At 42.7% G+C, this 19,459-nt stretch overlaps 1 protein-coding gene across 1 annotated transcript; it reads left to right on the top strand.

Moving 5' to 3' along the window:
- Positions 1-245: 245 nt before the first annotated feature.
- LOC121729850 (protein PRY1-like) lies at positions 246-18,996 on the top strand. Its single transcript, XM_042118496.1, has 6 exons — positions 246-468; positions 2,175-2,309; positions 2,633-2,714; positions 16,279-16,558; positions 16,920-17,009; positions 18,686-18,996. Exons 1-6 carry the CDS (start codon positions 269-271, stop codon positions 18,868-18,870), a joined length of 972 nt encoding a protein of 323 aa, XP_041974430.1. The 5' UTR covers positions 246-268; the 3' UTR covers positions 18,871-18,996.
- Positions 18,997-19,459: the final 463 nt, after the last annotated feature.

The following is a 19,459-nucleotide window of genomic DNA, read 5'->3' as shown; positions in this document are numbered from 1 at the left end:
CCGCTGCGCTGCCACTTCGGTGTGAATCGGCCCTAAGATAGTCGATACATAAAAACGATTAGATACCTTAGCAGTTATCTTTTTTCTACATTATAGTTACTTCAGACATAGGAGGATATTCCAGAACCATCAGCAAAAAAGGTTTTACTCACGTTTTACTAAACAAGAATTATCGATATCCACCTCGTCCGCCAACCCTACGCTGCAGTATTTTCAAGGCCACCTGTCAGTAGGCTGCAAGCGGCCAGCTTCAGCGCACGATGCCACCATGACGGCGCCCCGCGACCGCGCCGACGACCACGTCGAGCTCCTGCCTCTCAAGTCCAGCCTCGTCCACAACAATAACAGGGACAGCAGGGACAACAGCAACAACAACAGCGATGACGCCTACTACCCGCCCAACAACCCCTCCAGCTCCAACCTCTACGAGTATACGTTGCTCTCGAAGCGGACACCGGCGTCCAAGAGGTACCTTTTTAGTTATTTATTTATTCTCTTTTTGTACAAAATTAGGACATATAATATTATAAAAGTGACAATATAACATTGGCGTACTTACATGTCTTTACGAGATCTCTTCTAACAAACCCTACGAAAGCTAACCATAACTTTTTTACAAATGTGGATTTAGAGTAGAACTTTGAATTATTTCTTGAGTTAATTAGAGGATAGAAGGTCAACAAGACAGAACGCTCATAGTTTCTAATTGTTACAGCAATGTTTTACCGCGATTTTGTATGCTAAAGGCGCTAAATCTTTGTGTGCACATCACTATCATCACTACATAGTACAGTTATACATAATATTAATATTATAAAACAAAGTTGCTTTTTCTTCCCTCATGTCCCTTTGTTCCCTTTAATCTTTAAAACTACGCAACGGATTTTGATGCGATTTTCTTTAATAGATAGAGTGATTGAAGAGGAAGGTTTATATAAGTATAATTTAACATTCATTAAAATATAGTGAATACTGTTATTTTTGGGGTTTCTAATGTGACGTCGTCAATAATTAAATTTTTTTCCGCTTACATTGCAAACGCAGGCTGAACCCTACGAGATTTACTAAAATAATGTACTGAGTATTGTACACTATGAAAAGGTCTACAGAAAACTATCTATCTATCTCTAGTTGTTTAACGTTTTATAAGCATTTTTATTATATGTACGCGCAGCAATGTAGATTTCTGAATCCAAATAATATTCATCTAGTTGTTATTTAGAAATTACAACACTTAATATAAAAAGTCCACTTTTAATATATTTACAATTGAAGCAACCCCGACTACCCGAGTAAAATGGAGGTGATTCTCATGTTTTGTACAGTCGCATCTCTGTCTAAAATCCTTGCTATAAGTACATGCTTACTTAGGTAAAGTCTAGAAAAGTACTATTTACTAGAGACTCCATTATACATTGCTTGCTATGTAGTTTTTTAAATTAAACATTACATAATATTATGTAGGTAGCTGTGCTTGTAAGGAATACAGAAAATATAAAAAAAATCGCCATTAAATTATTTTACTGTTCTTCGAGTTCATAAAACTACTTTATGAGTTGAAATAAAAAATAAAACATCTATCTAATCATCAGATCTTATTCTACAGTAAATCGTGATTTAATAGCAGGGTTTCATCGCGTGTTTGACTGCAACTCCGGCTTCTTTGTAATTTCTTAAATGGATTAGCAGTTAGCACACACCTACGTTTATTGTTATTTTAAAACTGACCACAACTTAATTGCCCACACTAGTCACCACACGTATATGCACATTCCATTTTCTGTTTACATTATATTATACTAGCTATTTGACCTAGCTTTGCTCGGTATTCGATTAAACACGAATAAAATGACGTTTTCTAAAAATGATTCCTAGCTTGATCGATTTATCGCCCCCGAAACCCCCTATGTACTAAATTTCATTAAAATCGTTGGTATAATAAATGTGAAGTGTGAAGCCTTCACACTTATGTTTAGATATCTGAACATTATTTCAAACCCCCCTAATAAGTTTAGGAGTCTCAGAAACCTCCGGGTATACCTGGAGATGGCATGATGCCTTTTTCCTGTTTCATAAGAAATGGCTACGAAATCAGTCAAGTATTCTTTTTCTTCTTTCTAAGTGTCGATATTCAAGTGCCATGTAACTCCACCTCACTTAACCTCACTTAACAGACTGCTGGGTAAACCGGCGCAGCCCGCGCCACTGTTCACATTGTTGGGTGCTCCGCCGCCGTCCCGCAAGCGAGAGGAGATGGCCGCCATCGCCAACCTGAAGAAGAAAGTGGCACCGGCGCTGCTACATCAGTCGTAAGTATAACTGCCTCTGTCATGCATAAGGTAGGTTGAAAATAGTACCGTTAGCACATAACAAAATTATTATTGTGCTAAGTAACATTTGCTACTAGTAATACAGCTCCCATATTTTAAACGCGTCGCGTTACGTACTAGCCCGAGTAGATAGTTTCAAAAAAGCTGGTAGCAAACAGGGTTTTTAGCTTTTACCACCTTTAAATGGGCAGTGAAGGACGTCAATATACATTTTTTCCTCAAGATTTCCTTGCTACAAATTTTCATTTTTTATATTGCGTATCTTTTAGAAACAATGCCTGATGGTTTTAATTTTTTATTAGGAGAACAACGAGAAACAACAACGAAGAAAAGAAAGAGGCCACCGAAGAACAACTCGACAATAGACCAAAGCTACTTCAAAAGGTAAGTGTTCGCTCCTTCACTACATCGACAACTCTCTAAACTTCAAACACCTCAATAGATCATATTCATTTAAAAACACACTAACAAAAATAAATAAATAATACGTAAAACAGCTGGAGAAGTAAATAATATTAAGGGGAAATAAGTATAAATTGACATCACGTACTTACCTAGTTTCTTACTTAGTTCTCGCGTTTTTAGTTTACTTATTGTAAATACTTTACATGGATGCGCACGCTTTCTCTAAGGACGGAAGATGTCCGTAATGAGTTTCATCGAAATAATTTTAGGAATTTAAACCTGAACATGTTATTTCAGATAGTCACAGACTTTCGCATTTTTAATTTCAACAAATTGAAGATATGAATAATGGAAAATTTCTCCCCAGTAAAACTCAATCTTCATCTTAGACCGTGAGTAGCCCAGAAAAAAAGATATTTAATTCATCGTCCTTCAAACGTAAGCGAAAAATGCAAAGCCGAAGGCTGTTTTTTTGGGTCAAGGCGGCGTCCTCGCGAACCCTACGCAGTTCCTCCACGTAATAAATTACCTACAATCCATACTGTGTCGATCGGGAAATGCCGGGGATTATTATTTGGGTCAATTAAGGCCTCAGATAGGCTCAGATACACAGAAAGAAATACAAATGCTACTTAATTATAAAACAATATAAATTTAAGCCGAGGAGGAAGAAAAAAATAAAAAAGGAGAATCTATAAATTATATAATATTAGTGCGAAATTTTCTTTAAATTGGAATTCGATCCTACTTAGTCTCACGCCGCCGGCTGCCGCCGGCTCTTAGATTCAAGAAAAAATCTTGTACTATCCTCCACACTATAATATAATTCCGTCATTGTTATTCTGTCTTTCCAGTGACGCTTATGCTGCTTATGTTTTTCAAGTAATTTCATTTTTAATTTTCAAAGGGTAAAAACGGTACCCTATTACTAAGACTTCGTTGTTTGTCTGTATGTCGCCAGACTGTATCTCAAAAACCGCTATAGCTAGACTTCTGATTTTTTTACAGATTGTGTAAGTATATCTGTTGCCGCTATTTCAACAAATACTAAAAATAAAATAATATTACTATTTAAGGGGGCCCTTAAATATTAATTAGTAAAACGTGCTACATCATAAAAAGCTTTTTATACAAAATTCAGAAATAGACCTTTCGGAGGTGCGAGCGAGGCGAGAGCGCGAGCGGCCAAATGTCAAGTGGGATTTATGTAACTAGCGTAGTTTGACTGCAGGTATAAAATATAAACGATATTTTTCTTTGAAATATACAATGTATTTGAGAGAAAAATGTTCATCGATCAAAAATAAGCAATTTTTATTATTAATAATAAGCAATATCTTTATACTTATTTAATATAATTGAAAGTGTGTCTGTCTGTTGCCTCTTCATGTTTAGCGGCTGATCCGGCTGTTAATTTGGAATGGAGGTTTGAGAATTGAGAGAAGGGAAAGGATAGTTTTTATTGTGATCTAGGGTTCTCGAATTATAATTTCCGAATTTAAAAAATCCCGTGTGTAGCGTCCTCGATTGGCTACTACTCCTTTTACTTGATAAACAAAACGATTGACTTGATAAGCCCTTACTTTATTGACTGATACACTTGATGATGAAATGACCCGGGAATGCGAGCACGCGCGGTCGCCTTGATTGATCGATGCGAACTGAACTTAATAAAATAATTAAATAATTACGCGAGCGCGTCCCAAGCGCTGACTCTTTGAAAACCCTAAAATGTTTGATGTACGATATGGATCGTACACCGTGGAAACTGGACATTTCAGATAAAAACTCGTGACGTCGCACATCGGCTAGATTTGAACTTGCGACACCCGGCTTGAGCACCATGCATTGATTTGCTGAGTGTATCTAAGGATTGAATAGTAAACGGATGATATATTTTTGAAGCTTGGCTTAATTATTATTAAGGTTAAGTATAGCGCTTATATTTCAATCTGAAAATCTATTATAGTCGTTCCTGACGAGGCCTGGCAGGCAATTAAAATGTTTGATTGAATTCTGTTGATTTACTCGAATATAACCACTTTCACTGGGATAAAATTGTATTTAAAATAAAGTTAAAATGTTAAAATGAAAGTAATTAATTATTATCAAGGAACGAGATGAAATGTTATTTTGTCAAAATATGATAATGGTTATGACATAGGAAACAGATGTAAGCAGTACGTGACATGAATATGTATGTCGCAGTATGTATGTCGTACGAACGAGTTTGTACAATTCCTTGTTGACATACATTCATAATGTGTTTGTAAGATCGACACTAGTTTTAATATATAAATATCTTATATCTTTAAACGAACAATTCTTGTATAAGTAATTGGAATCTCGAAATCGGCTCCAACGATTTTCATGAAATTTAGTATGTAAAGGGGGTTTCGGGGGCGATAAATCGATCTATCTAGGAAACATTTTTAGAAAATATCATTTTCTCCGAATTTTTTAATGCAACAAAGCCTCACTATGATGATCAAGATTCGGAGGTAGGACAATGTTATATCCCCTGTATTATCTACCTACTTGATATAACTTGGTTTATTATTCTCATGACAACATATAATAAAAACCTCTCATAGAGAAATTTCTCCATGAAAATCTTTTAAATAGATACTCCAGAGTCTTGTTGAGATTTTGTAATCACAAAAAATTGTGTTATCATTATGTCTCTTAGCAAAGTATTATCTTACACTTAAGATGCGGCAGCCGACGCGCTATATAATACGTGATTGTTGTTGCTTATGAAAAGCCCAAGCCTGCCGACAAGTTGCCATACTCGTTCACGCCGACGTTTTATGAAATTCCGTTTCGTAACTTTACAACATCGTTGTGATAAACATTTTTGTCTTGCTTCTATCAAAGTGGCTTACAAGCCTTTAGGTTGATCAAAGTTTACTCAACCTATTTTGTTAAAAATTTAATATACAACTAGTGATATAAAGATTGAAGCCCACTTTAAATTATTATTAATATATTTGGTAGTAAATAAGTATAAACCTAACAATCCCAATACGACAGTCTGCTGTACTTTACAGTTACATTTATGCGCCTTGTATACGAAAACACATTATACAGCGTCATAAAACATAATGGCTTATGCGTGGATTGTACTTAATATCTCTATTAGATTAAAGTGGGTATTAGCCTTTTGCTTGATAGCGAGGCTAAATATTTAATGGCTAAATATAAAAAAGGCTGAAAAAATAAAAATCGTAGAACTGTATTCTGCGTGCAGCGTGCTACACTCGCGTAGCTCGTAGCGCTACATGCTACACTCGCGTAGCTCGTAGCGCTACATGCTACGCGCTACACTCGCGTAGCTCGTAAGCGCTACATGCTACACGCTATACTCGCGTAGCTCGTAGCGCTACATGCTACGCGTTACACTCGCGTAGCTCGTAGCGCTACATGCTACGCGCTACACTCGCGTAGCTCGTAGCGCTACATGCTACGCGCTACACTCGCGTAGCTCGTAGCGCTACATGCTACGCGCTACACTCGCGTAGCTCGTAGCGCTACATGCTACGCGCTACACTCGCGTAGCTCGTAGCGCTACATGCTACGCGCTACACTCGCGTAGCTCATAGCGCTACATGCTACACGCTATACTCGCGTAGCTCGTAGCGCTACATGCTACACACTGCACTCGCGTAGCTCGTAGCGCTACATGCTACCGCTGCACTCGCGTAGCTCATAGCGCTACATGCTACGCGCTACATTCGCGTAGCTCGTAGCGCTACATGCTACGCGCTACACTCGCGTAGCTCGTTGCGCTACATGCTACGCGTTACACTCGCGTAGCTCGTAAGCGCTACATGCTACACGCTATACTCGCGTAGCTCGTAGCGCTACATGCTACGCGCTACACTCGCGTAGCTCGTTGCGCTACATGCTACGCGCTACACTCGCGTAGCTCGAAGCGCTACATGCTACACGCTATACTCGCGTAGCTCGTAGCGCTACATGCTACGTGCTACACTCGCGTAGCACGTAGCGCTGCATTCTACGTACTACACCGGAGTAGCTCGTAGCGCTACATGCTACGTGCTACACTCGCGTAGCACGTAGCGCTGCATTCTACGTACTACACTGGAGTAGCTCGTAGCGCTACATGCTACGTGCTACACTCGCGTAGCTCGTAAGCGCTACATGCTACACGCTATACTCGCGTAGCTCGTAGCGCTACATGCTACGCGCTACACTCGCGTAGCTCGTTGCGCTACATGCTACGCGCTACACTCGCGTAGCTCGAAGCGCTACATGCTACACGCTATACTCGCGTAGCTCGTAGCGCTACATGCTACGTGCTACACTCGCGTAGCACGTAGCGCTACATGCTACGCGCTACACTCGCGTAGCTCGTTGCGCTACATGCTACGCGTTACACTCGCGTAGCTCGTAAGCGCTACATGCTACACGCTATACTCGCGTAGCTCGTAGTGCTACATGCTACGCGCTACACTCGCGTAGCTCGTTGCGCTACATGCTACGCGCTACACTCGCGTAGCTCGAAGCGCTACATGCTACACGCTATACTCGCGTAGCTCGTAGCGCTACATGCTACGTGCTACACTCGCGTAGCACGTAGCGCTGCATTCTACGTACTACACTGGAGTAGCTCGTAGCGCTACATGCTACGTGCTACACTCGCGTAGCACGTAGCGCTGCATTCTACGTACTACACTGGAGTAGCTCGTAGCGCTACATGCTACGTGCTACACTCGCGTAGCTCGTAAGCGCTACATGCTACACGCTATACTCGCGTAGCTCGTAGCGCTACATGCTACGCGCTACACTCGCGTAGCTCGTTGCGCTACATGCTACGCGCTACACTCGCGTAGCTCGAAGCGCTACATGCTACACGCTATACTCGCGTAGCTCGTAGCGCTACATGCTACGTGCTACACTCGCGTAGCACGTAGCGCTGCATTCTACGTACTACACTGGAGTAGCTCGTAGCGCTACATGCTACGTGCTACACTCGCGTAGCACGTAGCGCTGCATTCTACGTACTACACTGGAGTAGCTCGTAGCGCTACATGCTACGTGCTACACTCGCGTAGCTCGTAGCGCTACATGCTACGTGCTACACTCGCGTAGCACGTAGCGCTGCATTCTACACTGGAGTAGCTCGTAGCGCTACATGCTACACGCTATACTCGCGTAGCTCGTAGCGCTACATGCTACACGCTACACTCGCGTAGCTCGTTGCGCTACATGCTACGCGTTACACTCGCGTAGCTCGTAAGCGCTACATGCTACGCGTTACACTCGCGTAGCTCGTAAGCGCTACATGCTACGTGCTACACTCGTGTAGCACGTAGCGCTGCATTCTACGTACTACACTGGAGTAGCTCGTAGCGCTACATGCTACGTGCTACACTCGCGTAGCACGTAGCGCTACATGCTACGTGCTACACTCGCGTAGCACGTAGCGCTGCATTCTACGTACTACACTGGAGTAGCTCGTTGCGCTACATGCTACGCGTTACACTCGCGTAGCTCGTAAGCGCTACATGCTACACGCTATACTCGCGTAGCTCGTAGCGCTACATGCTACGCGCTACACTCGCGTAGCTCGTTGCGCTACATGCTACGCGCTACACTCGCGTAGCTCGAAGCGCTACATGCTACACGCTATACTCGCGTAGCTCGTAGCGCTACATGCTACGTGCTACACTCGCGTAGCACGTAGCGCTGCATTCTACGTACTACACTGGAGTAGCTCGTAGCGCTACATGCTACGTGCTACACTCGCGTAGCACGTAGCGCTGCATTCTACGTACTACACTGGAGTAGCTCGTAGCGCTACATGCTACGTGCTACACTCGCGTAGCTCGTAGCGCTACATGCTACGTGCTACACTCGCGTAGCACGTAGCGCTGCATTCTACGTACTACACTGGAGTAGCTCGTAGCGCTACATGCTACGTGCTACACTCGCGTAGCACGTAGCGCTGCATTCTACGTACTACACTGGAGTAGCTCGTAGCGCTACATGCTACACGCTATACTCGCGTAGCTCGTAGCGCTACATGCTACGTGCTACACTCGTGTAGCACGTAGCGCTGCATTCTACGTACTACACTGGAGTAGCTCGTAGCGCTACACGCTACGTGCTACACTCGCGTAGCACGTAGCGCTACATGCTACGTGCTACACTCGCGTAGCACGTAGCGCTGCATTCTACGTATTACACTGGAGTAGCTCGTTGCGCTACATGCTACGCGTTACACTCGCGTAGCTCGTAAGCGCTACATGCTACACGCTATACTCGCGTAGCTCGTAGCGCTACATGCTACGCGCTACACTCGCGTAGCTCGTTGCGCTACATGCTACGCGCTACACTCGCGTAGCTCGAAGCGCTACATGCTACACGCTATACTCGCGTAGCTCGTAGCGCTACATGCTACGTGCTACACTCGCGTAGCACCTAGCGCTGCATTCTACGTACTACACTGGAGTAGCTCGTAGCGCTACATGCTACGTGCTACACTCGCGTAGCACGTAGCGCTGCATTCTACGTACTACACTGGAGTAGCTCGTAGCGCTACATGCTACGTGCTACACTCGCGTAGCTCGTAGCGCTACATGCTACGTGCTACACTCGCGTAGCACGTAGCGCTGCATTCTACGTACTACACTGGAGTAGCTCGTAGCGCTACATGCTACGTGCTACACTCGCGTAGCACGTAGCGCTGCATTCTACGTACTACACTGGAGTAGCTCGTAGCGCTACATGCTACGTGCTACACTCGCGTAGCACGTAGCGCTGCATTCTACGTACTACACTGGAGTAGCTCGTAGCGCTACATGCTACACGCTATACTCGCGTAGCTCGTAGCGCTACATGCTACGCGCTACACTCGCGTAGCTCGTTGCGCTACATGCTACGCGTTACACTCGCGTAGCTCGTAAGCGCTACATGCTACACGCTATAATCGCGTAGCTCGTAGCGCTACATGCTACGCGTTACACTCGCGTAGCTCGTTGCGCTACATGCTACGCGCTACACTCGCGTAGCTCGAAGCGCTACATGCTACACGCTATACTCGCGTAGCTCGTAGCGCTACATGCTACGTGCTACACTCGTGTAGCACGTAGCGCTGCATTCTACGTACTACACTGGAGTAGCTCGTAGCGCTACATGCTACGTGCTACACTCGCGTAGCACGTAGCGCTGCATTCTACGTACTACACTGGAGTAGCTCGTAGCGCTACATGCTACGTGCTACACTCGCGTAGCACGTAGCGCTGCATTCTACGTACTACACTGGAGTAGCTCGTAGCGCTACATGCTACACGCTATACTCGCGTAGCTCGTAGCGCTACATGCTACGCGCTACACTCGCGTAGCTCGTTGCGCTACATGCTACGCGCTACACTCGCGTAGCTCGAAGCGCTACATGCTACACGCTATACTCGCGTAGCTCGTAGCGCTACATGCTACGCGCTACACTCGCGTAGCTCGTTGCGCTACATGCTACGCGCTACACTCGCGTAGCTCGAAGCGCTACATGCTACACGCTATACTCGCGTAGCTCGTAGCGCTACATGCTACGTGCTACACTCGCGTAGCACCTAGCGCTGCATTCTACGTACTACACTGGAGTAGCTCGTAGCGCTACATGCTACGTGCTACACTCGCGTAGCACGTAGCGCTGCATTCTACGTACTACACTGGAGTAGCTCGTAGCGCTACATGCTACGTGCTACACTCGCGTAGCACGTAGCGCTGCATTCTACGTACTACACTGGAGTAGCTCGTAGCGCTACATGCTACACGCTATACTCGCGTAGCTCGTAGCGCTACATGCTACGCGCTACACTCGCGTAGCTCGTTGCGCTACATGCTACGCGTTACACTCGCGTAGCTCGTAAGCGCTACATGCTACACGCTATAATCGCGTAGCTCGTAGCGCTACATGCTACGCGTTACACTCGCGTAGCTCGTTGCGCTACATGCTACGCGCTACACTCGCGTAGCTCGAAGCGCTACATGCTACACGCTATACTCGCGTAGCTCGTAGCGCTACATGCTACGTGCTACACTCGTGTAGCACGTAGCGCTGCATTCTACGTACTACACTGGAGTAGCTCGTAGCGCTACATGCTACGTGCTACACTCGCGTAGCACGTAGCGCTGCATTCTACGTACTACACTGGAGTAGCTCGTAGCGCTACATGCTACGTGCTACACTCGCGTAGCACGTAGCGCTGCATTCTACGTACTACACTGGAGTAGCTCGTAGCGCTACATGCTACGTGCTACACTCGCGTAGCACGTAGCACTGCATTCTACGTACTACACTGGAGTAGCTCGTAGCGCTACATGCTACGTGCTACACTCGCGTAGCTCGTAGCGCTACTTTTTTTTTTTATTAAATAAGGGGGCAAACGAGCAAACGGGTCACCTGATGGTAAGCAACTACCGTCGCCCATGGACACTCGCAACATCAGAAGAGCTGCAGGTGCGTTGCCGGCCTTTTAAGAGGGAATACGCTCTTTTCTTGAAGGTTTGCAGGTCGTATAGGTCCGGAAATACTGCTGGTGACAGTTCGTTCCAGAGTTTTACAGTGCGCGGCAGAAAGTTACACGAAAAACGCACTGTGGAAGACTGCCATTCATCAAGGTGATGAGGATGGTACTTATGTTTTTCGCGTGGGACGATAGCGAAAAGTTGCAGGTGGTATGATTCCGAACAATTCCTCAGAGCACTCCCCGTGATACAGCCGATAGAGGATGCAGAGTGAAGCTACATCTCGGCGTAATTCCAGGGGGTCCAAGCTGTTTGAAACACTATGGCAGTCAACAATTCGAGCGGCCCTTCATTGGATACGATATATGCTACGTGCTACACTGGAGTAGCTCGTAGCACTGCATTAATTGTACGTCCTATATATATATTTTTCCCATACTTCTAGTAAGGGGAAAAGTGCTGCCATACTTGAAATCGTTATTTATTTGACACGTTTTGAAAATACGAGTATAAAATACGTAAAATAATTTTTTACATCATGGCATCATTGTATTCTCGTCAATTGGATGCAATTGTACCTAAAAAAAATTATTACATATTGTAACCACGGGGCTGGGACTGTCGGACTTGAGCAAAAAAGTCATAAAAATTGGACGATTTGTACCAGTATGGCATTTGGATTTTTGGAAATTATACGATACAATGTTACCATTATTATATTTGCCATACTTGTAGTAGAGAGAAAAACTATATTTGTACCAGTATGGTACCACCATACTGGTACAAATCGTTCGAATTACGAATAAAATCTTGACTTTTGAAAAAATATTATTCACATTCACAGGTATGGCATTATCAGACTCCTATTTATGACCATACAGGGAACTGTTAAAAAAAGTTTCAGGGTGGTACAAATCGTTTGGCGAAAGAAAAAACGCGCTATACTCGCGTAGCTCGAAGCGCTACATGTTACGCGCTATACTCGCGTAGCTCGAAGCGCTACATGTTACGCGCTATACTCGCGTAGCTCGAAGCGCTACATGTTACGCGCTATACTCGCGTAGCTCGAAGCGCTACATGTTACGCGCTATACTCGCGTAGCTCGAAGCGCTACATGTTACGCGCTATACTCGCGTAGCTCGAAGCGCTACATGTTACGCGCTATACTCGCGTAGCTCGAAGCGCTACATGTTACGCGCTATACTCGCGTAGCTCGAAGCGCTACATGTTACGCGCTACACTCGCGTAGCTCGAAGCGCTACATGTTACGCGCTATACTCGCGTAGCTCGAAGCGCTACATGTTACGCGCTATACTCGCGTAGCTCGAAGCGCTACATGTTACGCGCTATACTCGCGTAGCTCGAAGCGCTACATGTTACGCGCTATACTCGCGTAGCTCGAAGCGCTACATGTTACGCGCTATACTCGCGTAGCTCGAAGCGCTACATGTTACGCGCTACACTCGCGTAGCTCGAAGCGCTACATGTTACGCGCTATACTCGCGTAGCTCGAAGCGCTACATGTTACGCGCTATACTCGCGTAGCTCGAAGCGCTACATGTTACGCGCTATACTCGCGTAGCTCGAAGCGCTACATGTTACGCGCATACTCGCGTAGCTCGAAGCGCTACATGTTACGCGCTATACTCGCGTAGCTCGAAGCGCTACATGTTACGCGCTATACTCGCGTAGCTCGAAGCGCTACATGTTACGCGCTACACTCGCGTAGCTCGAAGCGCTACATGTTACGCGCTATACTCGCGTAGCTCGAAGCGCTACATGTTACGCGCTATACTCGCGTAGCTCGAAGCGCTACATGTTACGCGCTATACTCGCGTAGCTCGAAGCGCTACATGTTACGCGCTATACTCGCGTAGCTCGAAGCGCTACATGTTACGCGCTATACTCGCGTAGCTCGAAGCGCTACATGTTACGCGCTATACTCGCGTAGCTCGAAGCGCTACATGTTACGCGCTACACTCGCGTAGCTCGTAGCGCTGCATTAATTCAACGTGCTATATATAATGATAATGTAGTAAACACTGTCGTCAAAACCGATATAGATAGTATTCAGTATAGTTTCAGAAAACTATAAGTATATAATAAAACATTAAAATTTATTGTCGCAGCTAGTGTACGAGGGCTGCTATTTATGTATCCGGAATTAAAAAAAGAAACAAACATATATCATTTAATATGGTTTTATTGCTTTTCAAAATATTCGCCGCGATGATCGACACACTTTTGCATACGCTGGAACCAATTTTCATAGCACTTTTTCCATTCTGATTGAGGTATCTCCAAAACGTGCATTTTGAACGCATCAACAGCCTCTTCGCGGCTCGAAAAACGTTGACCACGTAATTTGTTCTTCGCGTATGGAAATAAAAAGAAATCGTTAGGTGCCAAATCAGGGCTGTACGGCGGATGACCAGTCAATTCGATCTTTTGACCCTCCAAAAACTGAGTTGTTTCAGCTGAGGTGTGACAGCTAGCATTGTCGTGATGTAATATGATTCTGCGTTGTCGGTTGTCCTTTCTTATTTCTTCAAAGACTTCTGGTAAACAAATGGTCGTATACCATTCAGAATTAACCGTTTTACGATTCTCTAATGGCACTGTAGCCACATTAGCCACAGTCCATTAATTCCAAAAAAACAGGCGACCATTTGCTTCAAAGTACTTTTTGCACGAGTAACTTTTGTTGGTTTCGGCTCATCTTGGAACACCCACACCGTTGACTGTTGTTTAGTTTCGGGGTCATATGCATAGATCCAAGATTCATCACCTGTGTAGATATTATAAACGGCTTTTGACGTACCACGGTTGTATTTTTTTATCATTTTTTTGCACCAATCGACACGAGCCCGTTTTTGATCGATTGTCAAGTTGTGCGGAATCCAACGCGAATATATATTTTTTTACAGCCAAATGTTCGTGTAATATCTTATGTATGCTCGTCATACTTATGCCTAAGGACGCCTCTATCTCGCGATATGTAACATGACCATCACGCATTATTAGTTCCCGCACAGCATCTATATTTTGTGGGACAACAGCTGTTTTTGGGCGACCTTCTTTATTTTCATCCGTGAGCATAGACCGCCCACGATTAAACTCACTGTACCAGTGATAAACAGTGGTTTTTGATGGTGCTTCATCTCCAAAAGTTGCGGTGAGTTGAATAAAGCACTGTTGTTGATTTAGCCCACGCCGAAAATCGTAGTAAATCATTGCACGAAAATCTTCACGCGTTAAATCCATGGCAAATGAAGACACGCAATTTTCAAAATGACGCCACAATGGAAAAATAATTGACAGTCACATGAAACAAAATGTATTCTTCAACCAAAGAGTTCTATTTTCAAATGTTGTAATTACTTTTTAAATATTGTTCTTGTAAGTGGCCAGTTCCGGATACATAAATAGCAGCCCTCGTAAGGTTAAAAACGACATAAATAAATCTATAGGCGCTAAATTGCTTGCAAATTAAAATTTGATTTAAAAATGGTGTCTTATGGCAAATTAAAATAAATAAATGTATTTTAATTCGCTACATGGCGTTAAAACCTTGAGTCAATTATGTAGTATGCAAATAGTGCTACTGGATATGGTAATGCGGTCGTGGTGCACGCGAGCTACTGCGCCGCATGTTCGAGCTAAAACAATCATTATATTCTATAGTCTATACTACACTTTATAAGGTCGTGTTCAAACCAAACTGACTGTCAGCCGCCGAATGTGAGTGAACGTTACGCAATTTATTGTATTTCCATATTCCAGTTATTACGCTAGGCGTAGGCGCGGACATTCGATTCCGTATATTTTCACGTTCATTCACGTTCACACTGGGGATCGCAGTGAGCCTGCTCACATTCGGCGGCTCACAGTCGGTTTGGTTTTAAGACCAAAAAATTATACTATGTACATAACAATAGTGATACGTAAATAAAGATCACCCTAAGCCTGATAACACGTTAAAAATATGGACTACACTTAATACTCTAGAGTGTGCTATCATAATTATTTTCATACAATTCTCTTTGTTACGAACACGCAGTAGTAAATTTTTTTTTCTTAACGTTTTATTGTACTTGTATAATGGAGGTCAGTGTTGTAGCCTAACGTACACTCTGTCGTCGGTGGGTCGATGGCGATGATGATGACTAAACAGTAAACAGGCTTTCTGTGCGTATCCGGGGCGGGTCGCTAGTAATTTGTGTATCGGGATTGTGTCCACTTTTACGCAGTCATTCCGTGATTGATTTCATTCGAGGTTTTGGGGTCGCAATGACCCCAATAAAATACCAAGTGGCAAGATTTGAGCCAACCCTCATAAATAAGTTCTCTTCTTTAACAAAGGAAAGCTCTATTTTCTACCGGTGGCAAAACTTCAGTGCGTTGAATGTAAAAATGCTTGCAAAATTCACGATGCTGTTTAGAATTTCGCCGTTTATTACTGGTTGTTTTATTATTCGAGTCAAAAATGATAATCCTAACAGCGCTTAAAGGCAATGAAGGTATAATATTGTTAAGTTAAAGTAAGGGTAAATGAAACAAATGCAATTTAAACAAATTAAAAAATTTGAAGTCGACAACCCTAACATTAATACTGAGCTTTCATACATATAATCGTGTGACAAACGCTACGACGTTCAGCAAGTTTGGAGTAGAATGCAATTTGGCACAGACCCAATGTATCGGCCTGCTGGTTCTTATTGATTTAGCTCGCCGTCTCGAGGACTTCAACTATAAAATAGAACTTTCTCGAACTGCCAACCGCCGAGATAAGAGCCAGGGTTGACACAGAAATGCTGCATAACATAGATACATTTTTATAACTTTAGCTTTAGTGGCTATTTGAAAGTGAGCTAAATTTATCAGCTAGCAGCTGTTGAAGATCGAGAGCTTGCCCTTTTAATAGATCTCATCAATAACTAACCTTAGTCCTTAAGTGAAGTTTATGAAGGTGAATTATTAACTTCGTAATTTGTACGACCTAGTAAATTTGGTATTAGCCTATTTTGAACCTTTTGATCGGTTGTACCAGGTGCTACAAAATCGGCCCGTCAGCATGGTCGTCCAGTGGAGCGAGGTGCGCACCGCGTGGCAGGACAGCGACTTCATCACGGAGTGCCTCTGCTGGCACAACGTGTACCGTCAGCGGCACGCGGCACCGCAGCTGTACATGGCGCCGGAGTTGTGCGACTATGCGCAGGCGTGGGCCAACCACCTCGCGCATACTAACCGCTTCCGATATCGGAACGACCGCGACGTCGGACAGAACCTCTACCAGCGCCCCGTTAGTGCCATCCAGCCGGATGTCACAGGTCAGTGGCATGATGTATGCCAGTGGTGACATCACTACTGCGCGAACTGGTGGCCACTAGATTTACAACATTATTAATTTATGTATTTATTTGCTTTAAAAGTGGTAAACTTACGATATGGATCCTCCCATACTTTACCCCACTACTGCAATAAAAACATTTAAGAAAAAAAAGAAGATTGAAATGAAAACGATGCAAAAGTTTGGCGTCTATCATGATGATTTAAGCAAGACTTGGCAAACATATACTATTATTATCATATTATTATAGTTGTTCGTTAGAATGCAAATACAATGGTACTCAGGACATTATGTTCAATATACTTTTTTAGATGTCTGAGTGCAATGTTACATTTGAATAGGGCAAGAAGTATCGTCGTACTGGTACGCGGCGGTGCGGCAGTACAACTTTTTCAAGGAATCCGATGTTCTTCACGCCAATGTCAATGCTGGTGAGTCTATAGCTTCGCCAGGGCTCTAATGTCTTATTAGGTGATTGCACATTTATCAGCACGCACGCATCGTTGTATGAAATTATGCGAACTTCGCACATTCGTCCGCACCACATTTCGTGTACTATGGGGTGCGTTCGATGCGTACGTGACAAATGTGCGATCATGCTTTATTAGACTTCTAGATTCTTAAAAATAGAGAGATAGAATAATAGATTTACAGAATGAAGAATAGTTAATAAAATTAGAATACTCCTAATGCTACGAAACTAAGAAAGGCTTCAAATACAAAGACGAACATCCAAAAAAGCCCAAGCTCCGGCACAAAAGTAAGGTATCTCAGTTCTTAGTATATTTTATTAGTAAAAGAAATGTATATGTGTCATTGTCGCAAAAAGTGGCTTAAGTAAAAAAAATGCTATTTTATTATTTTCAGGCGTACCTAACAATTTTAGTTTAAATTACTTTTATGAAATGTTTTAAACAATCACTAAACATACAAAACACTTACTTTTTCCTTTTAAGAATAAAGATAGGTACTACAAATTATGTCTGCTAAAAGTAATTTACAATGAAAAGTAATTTACAAATTATGTCTGCTAAAAGTAATTTACAATGAACTCCCTACAAGGAACACGTACACACCCTAAAGTATTATCACTTATTTTTGTTACACCCTATATCATGGGCGCCGGCAGGGGGGTGCCAGGTGGTACACTTGCACCTCTTGGGAATCTCGGGATCAACAGGAATTATTGAAATAAAAAGCAGTATGTTTACAAAGATAGTTCGTAATGTTTCGGCACTAAAATATGTAGGTATAATATATTCTGTTTACGTAAATAGAGTCACTGTTTTTCGTAAAAAGTAAAAAGAAAAGAAAGAAAACTAAAAACTGCACCCCTTGGAAATTATTTCTGCCGGCGCCCATGCCCTGTACACTTATTTTCACAATATTTTGTCATTCTGTTTATTTTCCCTATGTACTTATATAAAAAAGATCGGTATAATAATAGAATAATAAAACACAAGTAATCTTTTGCTTAATGGGGATGCCTCATATTGTATGTGATTTTATTGAAAAATAAAGATTTATTATTTATAATTATTATAATTATGCATTATAGAAACATAACTCATTACTATTTTATAACATTTTGGAGTCGATACGTTCAACGAAAAAACAATTAGCGCCTGAAAAAATTTAAAAGCATTTTTTTTCTATCTTAGCCACATCCTGCGGCAAACACGCCTATCAAAAAATGTTACACATCAAATACACAAATAACTGAGATACATCTCTTCTGCGCCGGGCTTTGGGTCATTTTCTGTGGAGTTTGGGTGTTCTCCTTTATGTCAAATTTATGATTCTATAGTTATAAGGAAGCGATAGAGAGAAGTCTTGGCTACAGGCTCTGTACTGTTATAGATAAGTGTAACAAATATCTTGTTCTCATGTAAGTGGATATTATTATATCTTTTATGAGAATAAATTCTTTCAATATTAATTTTTATCGTGCGTAAAACTGCTACGTAGGGCGCTACGTCGAATGCTACCATCCTCTACGTTCCGATTTTAAATCCTTTGCTCTACGTCATTCACGAGTATAAAAAAACCTAATTATACTTTGTTTTATACAACAGTTTGTACGATACTATCCTCCATACCATTTCAGGTCATTTCACCCAAATGGTGTGGGTTTCAACGAAGTTCTTCGGCGTGGGCAAAGCGCGCTCCCGGGCGGGTAAGGTGATAGTGGTGGCCAACTACTCTCCCCCCGGCAACCAGTCCGGCCAGTTCGAGGCGAACGTCCTCCCGCCGACGCCGGACAATCAACCGGTGCCGGAGCCGCAGCACTGACGGTTCTCCATCCGTGGCCGCCGCCTGAGGATCGACGCCACGATGACCAAATAGGTTACCGACCTCTTTGGTTTTGTAAAGGTTTTTTTTAAACGTCGTACGGTACGTGACAAAGATCATCGCGATTTTAATGAAATTTATTATTATTATTATTGAATTCCATTTTAGAATGTACATTATATAAACATAAACATTCTAAATATGATATATAAACAACGAATTAAACAGAAAATAACCCTGCAATAATAATGTGATTTAAAATAAGCAAGTATAAAAGAATATGCGTAAATTACAACAAAACTATACTAAAAGCAATTTTTTTTTCTTACCAGTTACAGTAATAGAAATACGTTTGCAAATGTATGTTTTTATATGTTTAGGTTGTGTTTAGGCTTTTTATATAATATGTCGAGCCAGAGTACCTGTGAAGACTGATTAGTTACGGTCTAATTTAAGTAAGAAAGAATTTGTTGCATATTTTCTCTATATACGCGAATATTCTCTTTAGTAATTATGTGATCTAAAACTTATAATGCTTACTAAGATTTATTTCAAAGACTAAATCTAGGAAATTACTTACTCAGCCATT

The sequence above is a fragment of the Aricia agestis genome, chromosome 8 (genome assembly GCF_905147365.1).
Source record: "Aricia agestis chromosome 8, ilAriAges1.1, whole genome shotgun sequence".
In the NCBI taxonomy this organism is placed as follows: Eukaryota; Metazoa; Arthropoda; class Insecta; order Lepidoptera; family Lycaenidae; genus Aricia; species Aricia agestis.
Note: the sequence above shows the minus strand (reverse complement) of the source record. Positions and strands in the feature narration are given on the sequence as shown.